Source organism: Rhincodon typus, unplaced genomic scaffold (assembly GCF_021869965.1).
Source record: "Rhincodon typus isolate 14 unplaced genomic scaffold, sRhiTyp1.1 hic_rhity00000720, whole genome shotgun sequence".
In the NCBI taxonomy this organism is placed as follows: Eukaryota; Metazoa; Chordata; class Chondrichthyes; order Orectolobiformes; family Rhincodontidae; genus Rhincodon; species Rhincodon typus.
This window is the reverse complement of record NW_025966358.1, coordinates 8147-27045: the sequence shown is the minus strand read 5'-3', so window position 1 is coordinate 27045 and position 18899 is coordinate 8147. Positions and strand designations below refer to the sequence as shown.

The 18899-nt window shown below is 39.9% G+C and overlaps 1 protein-coding gene across 2 annotated transcripts in view; it reads right to left on the bottom strand.

Moving 5' to 3' along the window:
* The window catches only part of LOC125488411 (trinucleotide repeat-containing gene 6C protein-like), a 41052-nt gene extending 22442 nt beyond the window's left edge, over positions 1 to 18610 (bottom strand). The window contains exon 1 of one of the 2 annotated variants that reach the window (XM_048621505.1): positions 18264 to 18610. Coding sequence is in view for 1 of the 2 variants with exons in the window: in XM_048621504.1 (XP_048477461.1) it covers positions 2462 to 2486 (25 nt within the window). In the remaining variant the exon portion in view is untranslated. Of the gene's footprint in view, positions 1 to 2461; positions 2538 to 18263 lie in introns of those variants that run through there. The other variant, XM_048621504.1, reaches the window with a different exon arrangement.
* Positions 18611 to 18899: the final 289 nt, after the last annotated feature.

The following is an 18899-nucleotide window of genomic DNA, read 5'->3' as shown; positions in this document are numbered from 1 at the left end:
TTCACATTAGTTCACAGGTAGGTTCACAGTACTGGAACAGCTTGGCTAGATTTGCAGCACATCTTCAGAACTACTGATGGAACGCTGTCAGAGGCCATAGCATTTGCAACATCCAGTGCCGTTAGCCATTTTTTGGTAACATATGGAGTAAATCGAATTGGTTGAAGACTGGCATCTGTGATACTAGAGACCTCAGGAGGCCAAGATAAATCACCAACTTGTTGTTTCAGAGGTTGAAGCAAATACTTCAGCCTCGTCTTTTGCACCGATATGCTGGACGTCCCTATCATTGAAGAGGTCAATGTTTGTGGACCCTCCCCCTCCTGTTCGTTGTTTAATTGTCCGTCATCATTCATGACCGAAAGTTGCAGGACTGCAGGCCTTAGATATGATCCACTGGCTATGGGATTACATAGCCCTGTCTGTTGCATGTTGCTTCCACCATTTGGCATGCAGGTAATCCTGTGCTATAGCCTCACCAGGGACTGAGGCCTGGGTGTACCTGTTGTTCCTGATATGCCCTGCTGACTCTCTATTAAACCCAGGTTGATTGCCTGACTTGATGGCAATGGCAGATTGGGGGAACAGATTATGGTTGAATAGAATTGTGCTGTTGATTCCCCACAGCACCACATACATGTCCGGTTTTGAGTTGCTAGATATTTCAAAGACTGTTCCATTTAGCATGGTGGTAGTGCCACATGACACAATGAAGGCTATCCCCTCAATGTGAAGAGGGGACTTCACTTCCACAAGGACTATGCAGGGGTCACTCCTACTGACACAGTCATGGATTGTCACATTTGCGACAAGTAGATTGTTGAAACAAGGTCCATTAGATTTTTCCTTATTGTTGGCTTGCTCATCACTTCCCATAGATCCAGTTTGGTAGCTATGTCCTTTAGGATTTAGGTAACTCAATAATCACGAGCAAGCCACTCTTGATGATGTTGAAGTTCCACACCCAGAATGCATTCCGGGCCATTGCCATCTTTAAATGCTTCTTCCATGTGATGCTCAACGTGGGGAAGTAATAATTCAGGGAGATGTGTGTATTTGTGTGCAATTCTGTGTTGTTTGTGTATGGGATTTGTGGAGTGTGTCTGTGTGGGCCCCCAATGGTAACCAACAGGTGGTTTCCTTCCCTATGTTTGACCTGATTCTGAGATTGCATATGGTCCACAGTTAACGTTGAGAACTCCCAGGGCAACTTCTTCCCATTGTGCCACTGCCTCTGATGGGTCTGTTTTGTTAGCAGGACAGAACATACCCAGGAATGGTGACATCTGGGACACTATGGTATGATTTAATGAGAAGGACCATCTCAAGCAATTACCTGACTAATCTGTGGGACAGCTCTCCCAACTTTGGCTCAGGCCCCCAGGAGTTTGTACGGAGCAGATGCTGTTAAAAATAGTAAATTTCCTTATCCGCAGGACATTATTGAACAAGATTGGTCTTTATGACAATGGACAGTGGTTACATGCTGCCATTATGCTTGCCTTTAATTTCAGATTTTGCTTAATTCATATTTCACCATCTGCCACAGTGGGGACTAAACTCATGTCCCAGAACATTAGCTGGATTGCTAGTTGAGTGACTTTATCATTACGTCACCACCTCTCCATAACTGCAATGCTTTAGTAACAAGCAGCTAACTCAGCAGAAACCAGTAACTGAACCTGCAACTTCATGCTTTAATATATATCAGTACCAAAGGCCATGCTTTTCATTAAGGGAATAGAATAAGATAATTGGTTATGAAATCAAGTACAGGGAAAGTTGAGGAAACAATTTAAAGCACATTCCGAATTACATGTTGAAAAATAACAATTAATTTACCTAATTAACCTTATTATTCATCATATTGTGCATAAAAAACCCACAACTGCTACTCAGAATTATTTCAACCGGATGTTAAAATGTTATGCTAAAACTTGTATTATTTTATTGAGAGCAACTACAACTAAACATCATTCATAGCAAAATTGAATGCCAACGACAATGTACACAAATGATTATATATCTTCCAATTGTTTAAAGCATCACAATAACCTTCAGAGAATGACAACAAGTACCAAACCTGCAGTCCTTAGTTTAACTATTTATTTTTAAAAAGATAGTGTTGGATAAGTCTAAAGGGACGGTATGATTGACTGACAAGGCTTTTGTCGGAAATCATTGACAAGAAGCTTTAATGAGGCAATAAGCAATTTTCAAAATGAGAAGTAGTATCTAAGCAAAACATTTGTGAATTAACATTTTATTACTGTGTGAGTGCAAGATTCAATACATCACTTCCGCAAATAACCAAGTGTTAGGACGCCATTTTCTCAGTTTTAACAGACAGCTACTTCAGACTGCATTCAGTGGCTTTCTAATTTAATGCAATATTTTCAGAGAACAAAGCAGCAATTAGTTGGTATTTTTCTGCTATACAGGGGACTGCTGTGAAAAATACCTGACTGAAGGTGACGCCCAACCATCCTAGGAAACGCTACATTTTGTGCAAAGTTGCCTTCATGTCTGCACCTACGCTCCTGTGCTCTCTGTTTCAATATGTCGTCTGTGTACTGTTTTAAGCCTCATCTTGTCTACATGCCAGAAAAACTACTCTTGTGTACTGTACGCTGCTGACAACCTACATTTGCTCAGCCCTCCCCACTTGGAAATGCCCTTCTGAGGTGGGACTCAATACTAAGATATCAGCGACAAAGAATCTAGCTTGATTATCTAATTACTGATGACACTAAACCTATCTTCCTTTCTTTAAATTCTTTAACTGTCACAAAACATTTTCTCCTGGCAATGCAATTAACACTAGCCGGTTTCCTTGAAAGTCAGCCAAGAAAAAAACCGCATTCATTGGTTGGCTGCATGCAAATAAGCTCTGTTGTATGCCTTATAAAAACATAATCTGGCATACCATTACAGCTTTAGCGTTCAGTATAGAAACTAATACATAAATGGGCTTTATGCCAGTTTCTTGCTTTGTTTAATCTCGTCCACGCTGCAATTAAGCATTAAAAATATCTATCATTAAATCTATCGTTTGAAAAGGTTGTTCAGAAAAAAAGCCAGCAAATCCACTGTAAAACACATTTTATTTGCTACGATTAGCATTTGCTAGAACACACCCACACGGACATTCTCAAGTCCCTGGATAGAAAGGCACGCTGCGTAGTTTAGTTACAGTTCATCAACATATGCCAACGTCCATGCAGGCTAGTACGAACAACAGCTCGCGAACAAAATACCTTTATTGCTTGTTTGACTGCAAGTTAAATCAGACTCTGCAAGAGAGAGCCCGACAGAAAAATTAATCATGTTGTGGAAGTGCCAAGGTGAGCTGAAAGTCATGGAAAGCTGCCTATCTTTAAAAGCATTGAGCACAGACTTGCAACGTGGTTGCTAGGTCACAACCCCTTCTTATCCAGATTGCAGCGTAGACTAAGCCTGAAGCTTAGGCACCATCAGGTTCTGCAGAATACGAGCAGCTCACAGCTGCTCCATCAATCAGCAGTGCAAAAGAAACTGAAAACAATGTCTGCACTCAAGACACAAGAAACCACAGATGAAAGAGAAAACAATGAGAAGTCTTTCTTCTACATGGTTTATTTTTTGTTGTTCTGGAATTTGCAGAGTCAAATGTAATACATTCGCTTAGCTGCAAGGGATCACCTCAATCATTTGCATATGGATACAAAAAAATATTCCACCCAACAGTAACTTGCATTTGTGTAACATATTTAACATAGCAATGTAGCAGAAACACTTCAAAATAGCGTAATCAGACAAGTGACAGTGAAACAAAGAGCTATAAACACAGGTGACTAAAAGCTTGTTCATGGGTCTTAAGTTGTATCTTAAGGATGACAGACCACTGGAAAAACAAAGCGTTAGGGAAGGAATTCAAGTTTTACATCTCAAATAATTAATGAAGAGAAAGAACTGGAGGATACGCAGCAGGCCAGTTTTGAAGGAAGGGAGGCTGGGAAAAGTTCCAGATAAACACTCAAAACGATTAAGAGGGCAAACAATTTCCTTTTGAAATGTAGTCTGACTTGCAAACTCACCAGAGCGCTGTAAAATCATGGAATTTATTTGCTGTTAACAGTTGCAAATGGAAGCTGGACTAGGACAGGGTTGCTGGCTTTGTCTGTGAATTGTCAACTTTGTTACAGAGGTACCAAAGTCAGTGAAGGATTTTTTTTGTAAAAAGCAAATTGGTAAGCATTCCCCACAGAAAGCACTGGAAGTGGCAAGGAGGTAACAGCAAACAGAGAAAGGTGGGGGTGGAGTGATTGTATCGCCATTCTCTTTTGACTAGGTCACCACAGACACCATTGGGTCTTGACTTAAATTTTTGACCTACTTTTCAAATTTCTGCATGCACCCACCAATCCTAACCACAAGTTTTTTTTTGCAGTTTTTCCACTTATTCACTGTTTACGACCCCTCACATACTATTTTTTAAATTGTAGAAGACTGTCCTTCTATTTTGTGTTTTTTTGAATCAACTTACTCTGCATTTTTAAACTTTTGCTTGTTCTTAGCATCCACTCTGTTGCATTCTTCAATGTAAAAAGCTTTCTCTCCCCACCATAACCCACAATTTTCCTGCCTTCAAGTGCTTATCCTGAGGACTTCTCTCTATCTCTGCTTAAAGTATGTGTAGAATTTCTGATTGTCCATAGGTACTAATGTAGTGGCGTGAGTATAGTGCAAGAACAACAGGGAAAGCTGATAGCAAGTTTATGGGATATACAGTTCAAAGGCGGTGGGGGGGGAATGGTTGTGCGGCGCAGGAACTGAGGGACCTGGGCATGCATGTGTTCTGACCATTGAAAAAGAGTCATGATAGGTACAGACAGCAGTAAGAAACGCACATAGCATCTTTGGCTTTATTAGTAGGGGCACAGAGTATAAGAGCAAGAAGGTGATGTTGAACTTATATAAGACACTTCTCAGACCTCAACTGAAATACTGCTTATAGTTCAGAGTGCCACATTTTAAGGGAGAATGTGAACGCATTGGATAGAGTGCAGAAGCGGTTTACAAGGATGGTTCCCAGGGATGAGGAACTACTGTTATGAGGATCAATTCAAGAAGTTGGGTCTGTTCTCCGTGGAGAGAAGGTAGTTTAAATTAGATCTGATAGAAGGTGTACAAAGCAATGAGCAAGTTGGATATATGCAAGGAGAAACTGTTTCCGATTGTAAAAGGAACAAGAACATGAGGGCATAGATTTAAAATGATGTACAAAGGAAGCAAGGGTGAAGGGAGGAATAACATGTTTATTCGGCAAGTAGTTAGAGTATGGAATGCACTGCCTGGAAGAGTGGAGGAGGGAGGGTAGTTGAGGCACTCAAGGTATCGGATGATTATTCGGTTAAAAAATGTGCAAGGGTATGGGAAAAAGCAGGAAATCAGCACTAGGTTTTGATGCTCATTCAACAAGCAAGTGCAGGCACAATGAGTGGAATGGCCTACTTCTGCATTATAACATTTCTGTGATTCTGTGTCTTCACTATTATTCTACACTACCAAGTCCAAATGTAAAATTAAATTATTTCAGTACATTGCAAGTGAAAATAAAGCTGAAATAGATGGACTGCTAATTGCAAACATTTGATTTCATGCAGGAGTAGCATATAGTAATACAAAGTATCCCATGGGACAGGCTGGGTTGAAGGTTTTTTTAAAATCTCAGTTATTGTTTACGCTTCTACAAACTTAACTGCCACATTCATATTCCGAATCACTCAAATTTTAATTGCTATCCTATTGTGCATGATACGTGAAAATACATTGATGTTAGGACAACCAAATTTCATGCTAGAATTAGAGAACTGCTCGAACACAGGAGGTGGTAACACTGCCTGTTGAGTCCATGTCAGCCATTTGCAAGAGCAATTCAGTTTGTTCCACTTCATGCTGTTTCCCCGCAGCCTTGCATTGTTGTCCTCTCTTCGGGTGCTTATCCAACTTCCTTTTGAACGTCACAAATTAATTTGCCTCTACCACCCTGTCAGGTTCTAGATACCAATCACTGACTGCATTAAAAAGTCCCCACATCTTTGTCAAATCATAAATCTGTGTTCTCTGGTTCTCCAACCTGCCAATGTGAAGAATTTCTTTCTGTCTACTTTATCCATCCCCCTCATGATTCTGAATAACCTTAACAGAGCAATTAGCCTTATATCAGTCGTCAGCAAAGTGTTGGAATCTAGGTGGAAGGCTCAACAATGTGTTTAGAGAAGAACGGCACAATAACAACAAGTCAAGATGGTTTTATGATATTTAAAAAGTGTATGACAAACTATTGAAGTTGTTTTCCATTTAGTATGTAACTAGGATAGTAAATTAAAGGGAACCAGTATATGTAGTATACTTGGATTTGCAAAAAGACATTGAAAAAGATGCCAAATAAGCAGTCAATAGATAAGAAAAGGGCCAAGATCTTCTCTGGATAGGTGGAGACCAAATATACCCTGCAAGATGTGCATCAAGACCTCTCAAAAGTCCTGAGAGTACTGAAGCACTATGTGGTAATTGCCTGGTAAAATTAAGTTTACAATAATCTGGTGTCTGGAAGCTTCCAAAAAAGTCCTCAAATTTGAGTTAGAAGCACAAACTTCGGTGAGTTTGATATAATTACCTTAATATTGAACCATGCAATATTAGAGAATTAAAATCTGCTCTAATACTTGGCTAACTATAATACTTAACACTCACCACCCCCTCCCAAACCTCTCTTCGTGGTATATGGGTGCACTGGTTATTCATTCCTAATTGCCCTTAAACTGAGTGACTTACTATGCCATTTCAGAGAGCTGGTGAGAGTCAACCACATTGTTATGGGTCTGGAGTCACATGTAGCCCCAACCAGGCAACAATGGCAGATTTCATCCCTGAAGGAACACTACTGAACCAGATAGACTTTTACGACAATCGATATTAGTTCCATCATGATCGCTATAACAGATTTCGAATTTACTAATTGAATTTAAATGCCATTACAGCATTTGAACCTACAACCAAGAGTATTTGTCAGAGCCTCTGGATTACTAGTCCAGAGACGTTACCATAATGTCACCGCCTCTTTGGATGTCTGGGTGTACAACTGTGTGTCAGTTATTTTGGAAAAATATAGTTATCTTGCTAACTTATGCTTGTTATCTTGTGCCAAATTAAATACTGTGATACCCAGGAAATTAATGCTTTCCTTGTTTGTTGTGGCTTTTGGTTTAATGGAGAGTTCACAATTATTGAGGAAATTGACAAATTCATATGATTTTGCTTAAGAGTCCAAATACCGTGTATGGCAATGCAGATACTGCTACTGCTACATCAGAAAGAAAGTGGAAGGGCAAGAGCATGGTCTGATGTGAAGTGTTCAGTTAAGAAAAACATGAACAATATTACACTAGGCTAAAAAAACTTGAAAGGTTTCCTTACAAATATTAGAAAACAATTCAAATTCAAACTTGTTTCTTTTATCTCCAGCAAGAATCTTACAAATGCTCAAAACTTGAACAGTCATCACTATCTTCACAGTAAAACTTTTGCTCAGACAGCATGGCTGCAACTGGTTTCCTTTCGCGGATTTCTGTGCATTCAACTGGTATTCCTGCCAGACACCTAAAACAAACTGCAAACTAAACTCGCTATTACTTTGATTTCAGAGTAACTATGAGTTCCCTAAGCTTGGTTTCCAGCAGTTTTCCTACCAGACTTCTTACTAAGAAAAAGTGCTAAATGCTTACATATTTCCTCATTTATTTTGTTAAGAAATCTTTAGTCTAACAAAAAGTTCTGACATAAATTTGGATCTGAGCAAATTGATATCCCATGTGAAAACTTGAGGACAACGGTGCTTTCCATCGTGCATTAACCTCAACACAGTAGCAGGATCACACATTCAGAATAGCAATGGGAACTCAGAATTCCTAATGCAGGAACATTCCACATCTCTGCAGTTCCTTTTATATATTCCTTTGTAACTTTTCCAAGGACACGTTGGTTAGTGCTTATTGGAAATGGTTGTGGACAAACAATTTTCTTCCTTTCCCCATGACAGCTGACATGGTAAACAATTCTGTGAGTTGGGGTACTGTTCTCTGCTTTTTAAACCTATGTTGACATCCATCTGCAGGAAAGCCATCCTCCTCCTCTCTGCTATAACATCTCATCTTCCAAACCTCCTTTTCATTCCAATGTTTTTGGAATATATTGTTACCTCCCAGTTTGATCCATCGTTACTACATGTTTTAATTTGAATTTTTCCAAGCAAGTTACTGGCTGTGTCACACTAAGGACACAGTCCTCATCAAACTTTCAAATAACATTTCAAGTGACTGTAACTATGTTGCAACAACACCGCAGCCTTTGCCACAGTCAAAACAATCGTCTTCCAATGCCCTCCTTCTGCTGTTCTGCACAGTGGAACTACACTCACTTAGTTCGCTTACCTACAAAACTGTAGCCAGAGCACTGGCAGGAAAAGCTATATTTATTACCCCTGCACCTTTCAACTGGAGAGATCTTTAGGAATCTATCCTTGGCTCACTTCTCTATCACCTCCTTGCTATCAACAGCAAGGTCATCAGGATCTTAAAATCAGTTCTGAGAACACCCAGTATAACCTATCAATTATGTCAACCTTGTACCACTTCTGTGCTGTCAGTTGACTGGACTTTCATTGTGATGAATAAAGTTTATAAGGTAATGAACTGTCTCTTTTAAGATAAAATGGGTGAACGAAGGGGTCCTCTAACCTTCTGAATTCTGCCCAAAAACAAGCATTTGGATTGTTAGTTAGTTAGCTAGTTGGATTGTTAGAGATTAGAGGTTAAAGTGGGAACTTAGCTGTCTTACTAGCAAAAATATGCAAGCTACGTATACTTCTCGTAGATGTATCCATTCATGACAGTCATCATGGAGACCAAGTCCCACCTTCACACTGATAATATCTTACATCATGTTGTATGGCACGGTGACCGTGCTAAATGGTACAGACTTCGAACAGATCTAACAACAAGACTGGGCATCCAAGAGATGCTGTACGCCATCAGCAGCAGCAGAATCGCCAACATAGTCTGCAACCTCATAGCCTGACAATTCCCCCATTCCACAATTCCCATCAGGCCAGGGGATCAATCCTGGTGCAACAAAGAATTCAGGAAGGCAGTTCAAACTTGGCATACTTAAAAATGAGATGTCAACCTGGTGAAGCTACAAGACAAAAGCAAAAAATAACAGACAGAGCTAAGCAATCCCACAACCAATGGATCAGATCGAAGCTCTACAGTCCTGCCACATCCAGTCATAATTGGTGGTGGACAATCAAATAACTCAGGAGGCTCCATAAATATCCCCCATCCTCAATGATGGCAGAGCCCAGTATACCAATGCAAAAGGTAAGACTGAAGCATTTGCAACCATCTTCAGCCAGATGTGCTGAGTGGATGATCGAGCCACCTCCTCCAGAGGTCCCCAAAATCACAGATGTTAGTCTTCAGCCAATTTGATTCACTCCCTGTGATAACAAGAAATAGTTGGAGGCACTGGATACTGCAAAAGGCTACTAGCCTTGATAACATTCCAGCAAGAGTACTGTAACCTTGTGTCCAGAACTTGCCATGTCCCTGGCCAAGCTATTCTAGTACAGCTACAACTCTAGTATCTACCAAAAAAACTCCCAGCTATGTCCTGTACACAAAAAAAAAACAGGACAAATCCAACCCAGCCAAGTATTGTCCCATCAGTCCATTCTCGCTGTCGGTGAAGTAATGGAAGATGTCATCAACAGTGCTATTAAGCAGCACCTTCTCAGCAATAACATGCTCACTGATGCGCAAATGTGGATCTGCCACGAGGCGCACAGCTCCTGACCTTTTACAGCCTTAGTTCAAATATGGGCAAACAAAGCTGAATTCCACAGATGAAATGAGACCGACAGCCCTTGACATCAAGGTTGCATTTGATCGAATGTGGCATCGAGTAGCCCTATCAAAATTGGAATCAATGAAAATCATGGGAAAAATTCTCCAATGGTTGGAGTCATACCTGGAACATAGGAACAGGGTTGTGGTGGTTGAAGGTCAGTCAATTACGCTCCAAGACATCTCTGCAGGAGTTCCTGGGCGTAATGTCCTAGGCCCAACCACCTTCAGCCACTTCACCAGTGACCTTTCCTCCATCAGAAGATCAGAAATGGGGAAGTTTGCCAGCGATTAGACAATGTTCAGCACCATTCACAACTCCTGAGGTCATGACACAGTCCATATCCAAGTGCAACAAAACCTGGACAATATCCTTTCTTGGGCTGACAAGTAGCAAGTAACAATCATGCCACACAAACGCCAGACAATGACCATCACCCCATGTCATTCAATGGCATTACTGTCACTGAATCCTTGACTATCAATATCTTGGGGTTACCACTGAACAGAAACTGAAATGGACTCAACATATATGCAGCAAGTTACCTCCTGACTCCCCAATCCCCAAAGCCTGTCCACCATTTTCAAGGCACAAGATGAAATACTTGCACTGGATGAGGGCAGCTACAACAGCACTGAAGAAGTTGAACATCATACAGTACAAAATAATCTGCTTGATTGGCACCATATCCACAAACATTCAGTCACTCCACTACTGACCCTCAGTAACAGCAGTGTGTACAATTAGCAAGATGTACTGCAGGAATTTGCCAAAAATCCTTAAACATCACCATCCAAACCCACAATCATTTCTTTCTAGAAGGACATGGGCACCAGATACATGCAAACACAACCACCTGCAAATTCCCCTCCATGCCACTCACCACCCTAACTTGGAAATATATTGTCACTCCTTTGGGGTCACTGGGTCAAAATCTTGCAATTCACTCCCCAACAGCATTGTTGGTCTACCGACAGCAAATGGACTGCAATGGTTCCAGAAGGCAGCTCACCATCACCTTCTCAAGGGCAACAAGGGACAGACAACTAATAAGGATAACTGAACCAGTTGCCCATGTCACTTGAATGAGAGAGGGGTAGGTATGAGTAGGTAGGTAAAGCTGATTAATTAATTCAGGGCAGCTGCATTAATGGTTATTAGAAGGTTAAGTCTCCAAATTACAGGGAATGTCAGATTTTGTAAATGCTTATACTTTAAACTACCTACTTAAGTTCAGGATAGAACGGATTTAGGAGATCTTAAGTACAGACAATCATATTTTGGCATGGAGACAGAAGGTTATAAAATCTTAGCTGCTATAGAGATGGGCTTTCAGAGGGGAAGAGTACACACAGCAAACCATCAGGGTGTCATGTTTTGTATCGGGCGATTATCTTCAGAAATTCCACAATTTTGGAATGATTTCTGCAGAGCTAACATTTCAGGTCGAGCGATCCTTTTGAAAACATTAACTCTGCTTTCTCATCACAGCTGCTGCCAGACCTGCTGAGTTTCTCCAGCAATTTGTTTTTGCCTAGATAATAATGATCTGATTGGGCAACATTAGCATCAGTATATGAATGGGAAACAATGCTTCAAAACTTCTTGTGTTTCTTTTGAACATATTACTAACAAATTGATCAAGGGCAATCAATGGACTTAGTAAATGAATTTTCAAAAGGCTTTTGATAAAGTGCTGCACAGAAGGCTGATTAGAAAAATTAAAGCGTATGTGATACAAGATAATGTACAGGCATGGATTAATAATTGGCTTACGTACAGAAAATACAGTAGGAATAAAAGGGTCATTCCAGCATTGGCAGGCTGTGACCAGTGGGATACTGTAATAATCAGTATTTGGGCCTCAGCTGTTCAGTATATATACATGATTTGGAGCTGATATTTTAAAATTTGCAGCTGATACAAAACTAAGTGGGAATGTGTACTGTAAGGGAGATGTAAAGCAGCTTCACAAGGATTTGGACCTGGTTAGTAAAATGGGCAAGAACATGACAGATGAAATATTTTGTGGAAAATGTGAAGTTATACACTTTGTTAGGAGGAACAGATGTGCAGAACACCTCTTAAACGTTAAGAAGTTGTAAAGTGTAGATGTACAAAGGGACACAAGTGTCCTCGTCAATGAAGGTTAACATACAGGGACAGTTAGCTATTAGAAAGGCTACTGAGAATGTTAGCCTTTATTGCAAGGGGATTTGACTATAGAAGCCGTAAGACCTTGCTTTACAGTAATTGTATAGAATCATACAATGTTACAGTACAGGAGGCCATTTGAACCATCATGTCTGGATCAGCTCCTGAAAGAACTACCCAGCTAGTCCCACTTTCCAGCCCTATCACAGCAGCCCTCTTACTCCACCACTTGCAAATATATCCAGCTCTCTTCTGAAGCCTCCGATGGAATCCACCACCACCGCTCTCCTAGGCCATGCATTCCATTTCTCATCTCACCCAGAGTTCTCTTGCTGACAATCTTGAAATTGTGACCCCTAGTTACTGGCATACCAACAAGTGGAAACAGAATATCCTTCTGTACTCTGTCAAAATTGTTCATAATTCTGAACACCTTAATAAAGGTAACTCAAGTCTACTCTGCTCCGAGGAGAATAAGCCCAATCCCCCTAAACTTTCCTTGCTTCTAAAATCCTTCATTCTCGGCATCGTTATAGTAAATGCCCTTTGCACTCTCTCCATGGCTTTAACATCCTTTGTTAAGTAAGGTGCCCAGAACTGAACACAATACTCCAAATGTGGTCTGACCAATAATTTATAGAGGTGCAGCATCACTTCCCTGCTTTTACACTTTATGCTTCTATTTGTAAATTCAAGGATCATATAAGCCTTCTTAACAACACAGTTTCAACTTGCTGGGCCACCTTCAGAGAATCATGAACGTGAATCCTGAGGTCCCTCTGCTCTTGTACTCCCCTCAAAAGCTGTACCATTGAGCCTGTACTATCTCTCCATATTTCTTCTACCTCACATTCCTCTGCACTGAAGTTTATTTGCCAGGTGTCTGCCTAATTGGCCAACTCGCCAATGTGCCTCTGAAGTCGTTCAGCATCATTCTCACAATTCACTATGCTCCTTAGCTTCGTATCATCTGAAAATTTAGGGAATTTGCCCTCAAAACCCATCTCCAAATTGTTCATATAAATCAGAAAAAAGCAAGGGTCCCAACAGTAATCCCTGGGGAACATCACTTTCAATTTGTCTCCCAACTTGAGAAATACCTATCTATACCTAGCCTCTGTTTCCTGTCTTTCAGCCAAATTCTAATCCATGCTGCCAAGCATGGATCAGTCCCAAACGTTTCAAATTTGGTAATCAATCTGCCACATGGCAGCATATCAAATGCTTTCCCAAAGTCTAAATATACAACATCAACGACACACCCTCATCCACTGTCTGTATCACCTTGTCAAAGAATTCAATAAATTTGTTAGGCATGACCTGCCCTTGACAAAGCCATTTTGACTATCTAGTATTAACCTATTTTTCTCTAAATGTATATTTACCTCATCTCGTGTTATGGCCTCCATCAGTTTTCCCATTATTGATGTCAAGCGGACAGATCTGTAGTTTCCTGGGTTATCCTTTATGTATACAATGGTGTCACATTTGCAATCCTCTCGTATCCCGGGACTAAGCCTATGTTCAGAGAGATCTGGAGTCAACTGCTCTGCAATTTGCTCCCTTAACTCAGTCAGCAATCTAGGATGCATCCCATCCAAGCCTGGCAACTCCTCTAGCTGGGGTGCTGCCAGCCTTTTTAGCACCTCTTCTTTATCTATCACTATACTGCGCAGTTGCTCAACACCCAGGTTTTCATTGTCACCGTCTTCTAATTTGGTAAAGGCAGAAGCAAAGAACTCATTTAGTACATCTGCCATATCCTTTGCTTCAGTGAGCAGTTTACCTTGCTTGTTCCTTTTGGGGCCCACTCTATCGTTCACTAAAAAAACACTTCTACTATTAATACGCCTGAAGAACATTTTACTATTTGTCTTAGTGGAGCCTGCCACCCTTTCCTCATGCTTCCTCTTTAGCTTTCCTTACTCCAGCCTTATTTCTCTCCTGCATTTGAGATGCTCTGGATTTCTGCTATTATTATTTTGGTATGCATCATATGCTTATGTTTTCCTCTTTATTTTCTCATCAATATCCTTAGTCATCCAGGTCACTCCATCTTTGAATACCCTGTATTTATTTTTCATTGGTATATACCTAGCTTGCACCCTATTCATCATCTTTTTGAAATTCTCCCATTTTTCATCCACTGTTTTATCCACTATTTATAGGAGCTAGGTTAGACCACAGATATTACTGTCATAGAGGAAGTGCAATAAAAGGTTCACCAGACTTGTTACACAGCCACAGAGTCAAAGAGTTATACAGCACGGAAACATCACGGAGTACAGACAGGAAGAAACATTAAATCCGGATCCCACCGCCTGCTTCGGTGGCAGAGGCAGGAACACCTACAACATTGAAAAAGCACTTAAATGCATTCTCATGGTGTCAAGGCACTGGAAAATGGGATTGAATCGTTGGCTGGGCATCTCCAACTGTCAGAGATCATTTGATCTGCCAGTACTTAATGCTACAACTCTATGATTGAATATCCAAAGTATTAGACCAACTGCAATACTATCCGAACAAGGAACTAATACATTTCAGAAAACAAGATGAAAAGTTGTAAAATAAGTACAAAAAACACAAGTGAGAAAATGAATATAAAAAGCTAAATTTAAACTTGGGTTCATAAAATTAAAACATATTACACAACTGTATAATTTCACTTGGTCACTTTGTGCTTCTTTAAAAGAGATGGTTAATTAACCCAGCCAATCGTATGCTTGAGTCTTATTATCCAATAGGTGTTACACAGTTCAGTCATCATAACTGGACACATGAAGCTTGACTCTTGAGTTACATATTTCAATTTCCCCTCAATCAGCTCTTCTTCCAAGCACTAGCTGTTTGTCAAAGAACCAATGAAAGTTATCCCCAAAATGGTCACACAATCTACTGAAAAGACAGACAAATTCTAATAGTCGAGTGAGGCTCATGATAGTAATTTCATGAGTTTTAAAAGTTCTAGTTAAAAAAATGATGAACTAGATATTAGTACATTAAAATGAAAAAGGCCAAGCCGATTTGTTTGATTAGCTTGTAATAGTTTAAATCTAGATTGGCAGATGCAATAATGTCTTTTTGTGGTTTACTCATACATGATGCTGTACAGAATAATGTGTGGTGTGGTTTGGTGGGACTAGTTCAGAATTTCTCCAATTCAAAGCTGGACAAGTCTACGTTAGCCACATTGAGCTCAAATACTTATTTTAAGTTGGTTGTTAATGTTCGCCAAAGCTAGTAATTCTGCGACAAGAACTCATTTCCTATCTCCCCAATGCCTCTCCAAGTCACAAGATGCGTTAGAAGTGTAATGCCTGGACAAGTGCAGGTCTATCAACACTGAAGTTTGATGTTGCTTTGTCCTGCATGACATCTGATTTGCAACCTACCCACAACCTTCAATATTCACTCCCTTCATCACCGACACAAAACGTGTACTATGTACACAATGCTGTGCAGTAGCTCAGCAGTTCTCCTTAGACAGTACCTTCAAAACCTGGGACCACAAGGGCAGCAAATGCATGGGAATGCCACATGCTTCCCTGACTTGGAATGATATTGCAGTACCTTCATTATCACTGCGTTAAAATCCTGGAGCTCTCTTCCTAATAGCACTGTGGGTATCCCTATACCCAATGAACTGCATTCAAACACCCCATTAAGCTTATTACCACCTCTTCTAGGGCAATTAGGAATAGGCAATGAATACTGGTTTTGTCTGTAATGCTCAAATCCCATAAACAAACAAAGCACTTTTGAGACTGTTCAGCAAATTTGACAGAATTGTAAAATGACATCAAATGATACACATTTTGTCTTGGGTTTACAAGGCTGGCTGATTTAAGAACACTACTCTACCTATTACAAACAGCTTAAGGACTACGCTGTTCGAATCAATCAGCCAATCATTGTGATGTACAGCAGACATACCTAGCAGTGTGTATGAATTTGTGTCAACATGTTGTTCAAGTGTTCAAATGGCAAAGGCATTGTATAATTGTAGCATCAAATGACTCGTTGAACCTGTTGTTCAAATTTTTAAACTAAATTGCCTTTCCAGGACAACTCAGGGTGGACTGGGAACTGTACAGGTCTGAAAATGGTGGTCTTTGGCCTATTTGCCAGTTTGTACAATACACAGAACGACGATCTTGTCAAGATAGCCAGTATTCTGAAGGTTGACTTTGACACGCTTTATTTCGGTGTCAAACTTGCAAGGTAAGCAAATGGCTAAGGGCTGTTATTACAAAATATATGATGAAGCCAATCTAATAGCACATGTAGTTTTATAAATTCCACTGGTGAAAGTAGTCTTGTGCTGGACTGTAAAGGACAGCCCATTTGTAAAAGGAAAGGCAGTCAGCTAGATCAGTATTACCAACTCTGAGGAGGAAAAATAAGGGTTGCTTAACCTGAGAAGCTGGAAGTAGCAGAGTTTGCTGATCAGACCCAAGGTGCGTGGTCGTGCTCATGTTTGCAAATGGTATCTGTAACAGCAAAATTGCAAAAAAACCTCATTTGAAAGCGTTTCCACAAAGGAGGTTTTAAGTATTATATTCCCAATTGTAGATGATGTCATCTTTATTTGATAAGGGAAATTGAACCCCCCCCCCCATGAAGTTGACACCTTTTCATGAAAGAATATCAATTACTGTTGAAACAAATTGCTTTATGTTAAAGTCTACATACACTGCCTCATTTGGAGTAATTATTTGTCTGACAGAAACTATGGAATCTTCAAGATTTATTAGAGTTCCATTGTTGACTCAATTTTTAAGTTCATAAGGCTTCAGGCCCAAGTTTGGGTACCAACAGTTCACAGAATCATGGATTTTACAGCACAGACTGAAGCTGTGCCAAAACAGTGATCTGATTAATGCCAGATCATGCCTATTCAGAAAGCTCTGCCACTATGTCCCTTTAAATATTTATCCAATTTTGAAAGTCATCATTGAACGTGGTACCACCATTATTTCATGCAATGGAATCCAAGTCACATGAACTCCTGTGTCAAACAAATACTTCCTTTTATTTGTGGCTATTTTGTCATCTAACATAAATCCACATACTGTGTTTATTGACCCATCTGCTGTGGGAAACTTTTTTTCCCCCCTTATTGCTCTACTAAAATTCTTTTTGACTTTGAATACATCTATTAAGTCTCCTCCTATCTCTTTATTCTAAAGAGAACAACCTCAGCACCTATTGCTTCTTCAGGCAATTCAAGTCACACATCCTCAGTACCATCCAAGTAAATCTCATCGGCATGTGATGTCAGGAACTGAACCCAGTATTCTAGTCAAGGCCAATGTTCTTTCATGTTTTACCATCACTTCTGTACATTTGTGGTTCATGTGGCTATCATATCATACTCCATTATTTCTATTTGCACTACTATTTCATCTATCTTGTTATGAGTGCTGCAATCATTTCGATAAAAGTGCCTTCAATTTCAAACTTACTCCTCAACATTAATCAGATGTTTAACCTTCAGATCACAATCCACAAATAAAAACTTCAAAAAGTAAAAACGTTATGTTTGTCAACATTGCATAACTTGTTCTTTGCTTTGCCGAGTTAGTCAAAAGTCCCCTTTCCTACACAGCTTTCAATGGTTACAAGAAAATGACTCATGAATTTCTGATCCTCCTCAAGGAGGAAAGAAATGAAGAGACAGGCAAAAGAATGCTCAATTTAAAATAGCAATCAAAAGTAATCAAACCAAATTTTCCCACTGACCGAAAGAGATTCTTCTGTGGAATGCTCAGAACTTTCAACCACCTTAAATGTCAAATATTTCAATACACTATAGCCAGAAACCTTGATACCTGTATTGCATTAACAAGTGTAACTGATAAACATCGTGCAGCTGAACAAGCTTGCCTTAAAATGTTCAAATCTGATTTTTACTCAAAATAGGAGGGAAAATGAAATGGGAACATAAAGAATTTGAAATTTTAACCACTATTCAAAATGCAATGCTCCACACACAACAAATCCAGAATTCAATGACACATTTTGAAATGTATGCTTAAAAACTACAAATAAATATCACTATCACCCAAGCCCAATACCCAAAAGGTTCAGCTTGAACTTAACTCAGAAGTTATTTTTTAATTGATCGCTCATTTGTGCGGTTTGCCAAGCACTCTTACCTGTCTGTCCTTTGCCGGGATGCTGGAGTTGCTGTTGTCCACCTGATGCCTGTTGAACACTGTGCTGAGAAGAATTTGCTGCCACTTGCCCTGTACCTTGTGCTAAACTATTGCTGATGACAGTCCCAGGTGGCAGTGGCTGACCCCTTTTCAATAGCTGTTTCTGTTCTTGATGCCGGAAGCGTGGCGGCACTTCGCGAGGTGGGTAGCGGGACAAGGCCTGTTGCTGACAATTGATAGAAGCTCGCTTGCCATTGCTTCCACTGCTGTTAGTAATGGTGGTCGTGGAAGTGCTGTTGCAGGAATTGGCAGGCTGTGGCTGGCTTTGACTGGTCTTGGTAGGTTCTGGCACTGGAAAATAAAATTAAAACCACATATTGTGGTTTGAAAATTTGACTGGAAGAAAACTGACATTTTTCTGGACTCTTTCTAGAATTTCAAGTTAATGATTTGTTTTCACTTTAATATTCTAGTTTACACACACTAGATGTTGCTTTGGGCATATTACTGTATTTACAAATACCACAGTTAAATATCGCTGGAAACTTATCACAATTCAATCAATTAAGAAATCAAATATATGTAAAGCAGAATTCTGTATTTTGCCTAAATGAATCAAAAAGCATTATTTTTCAT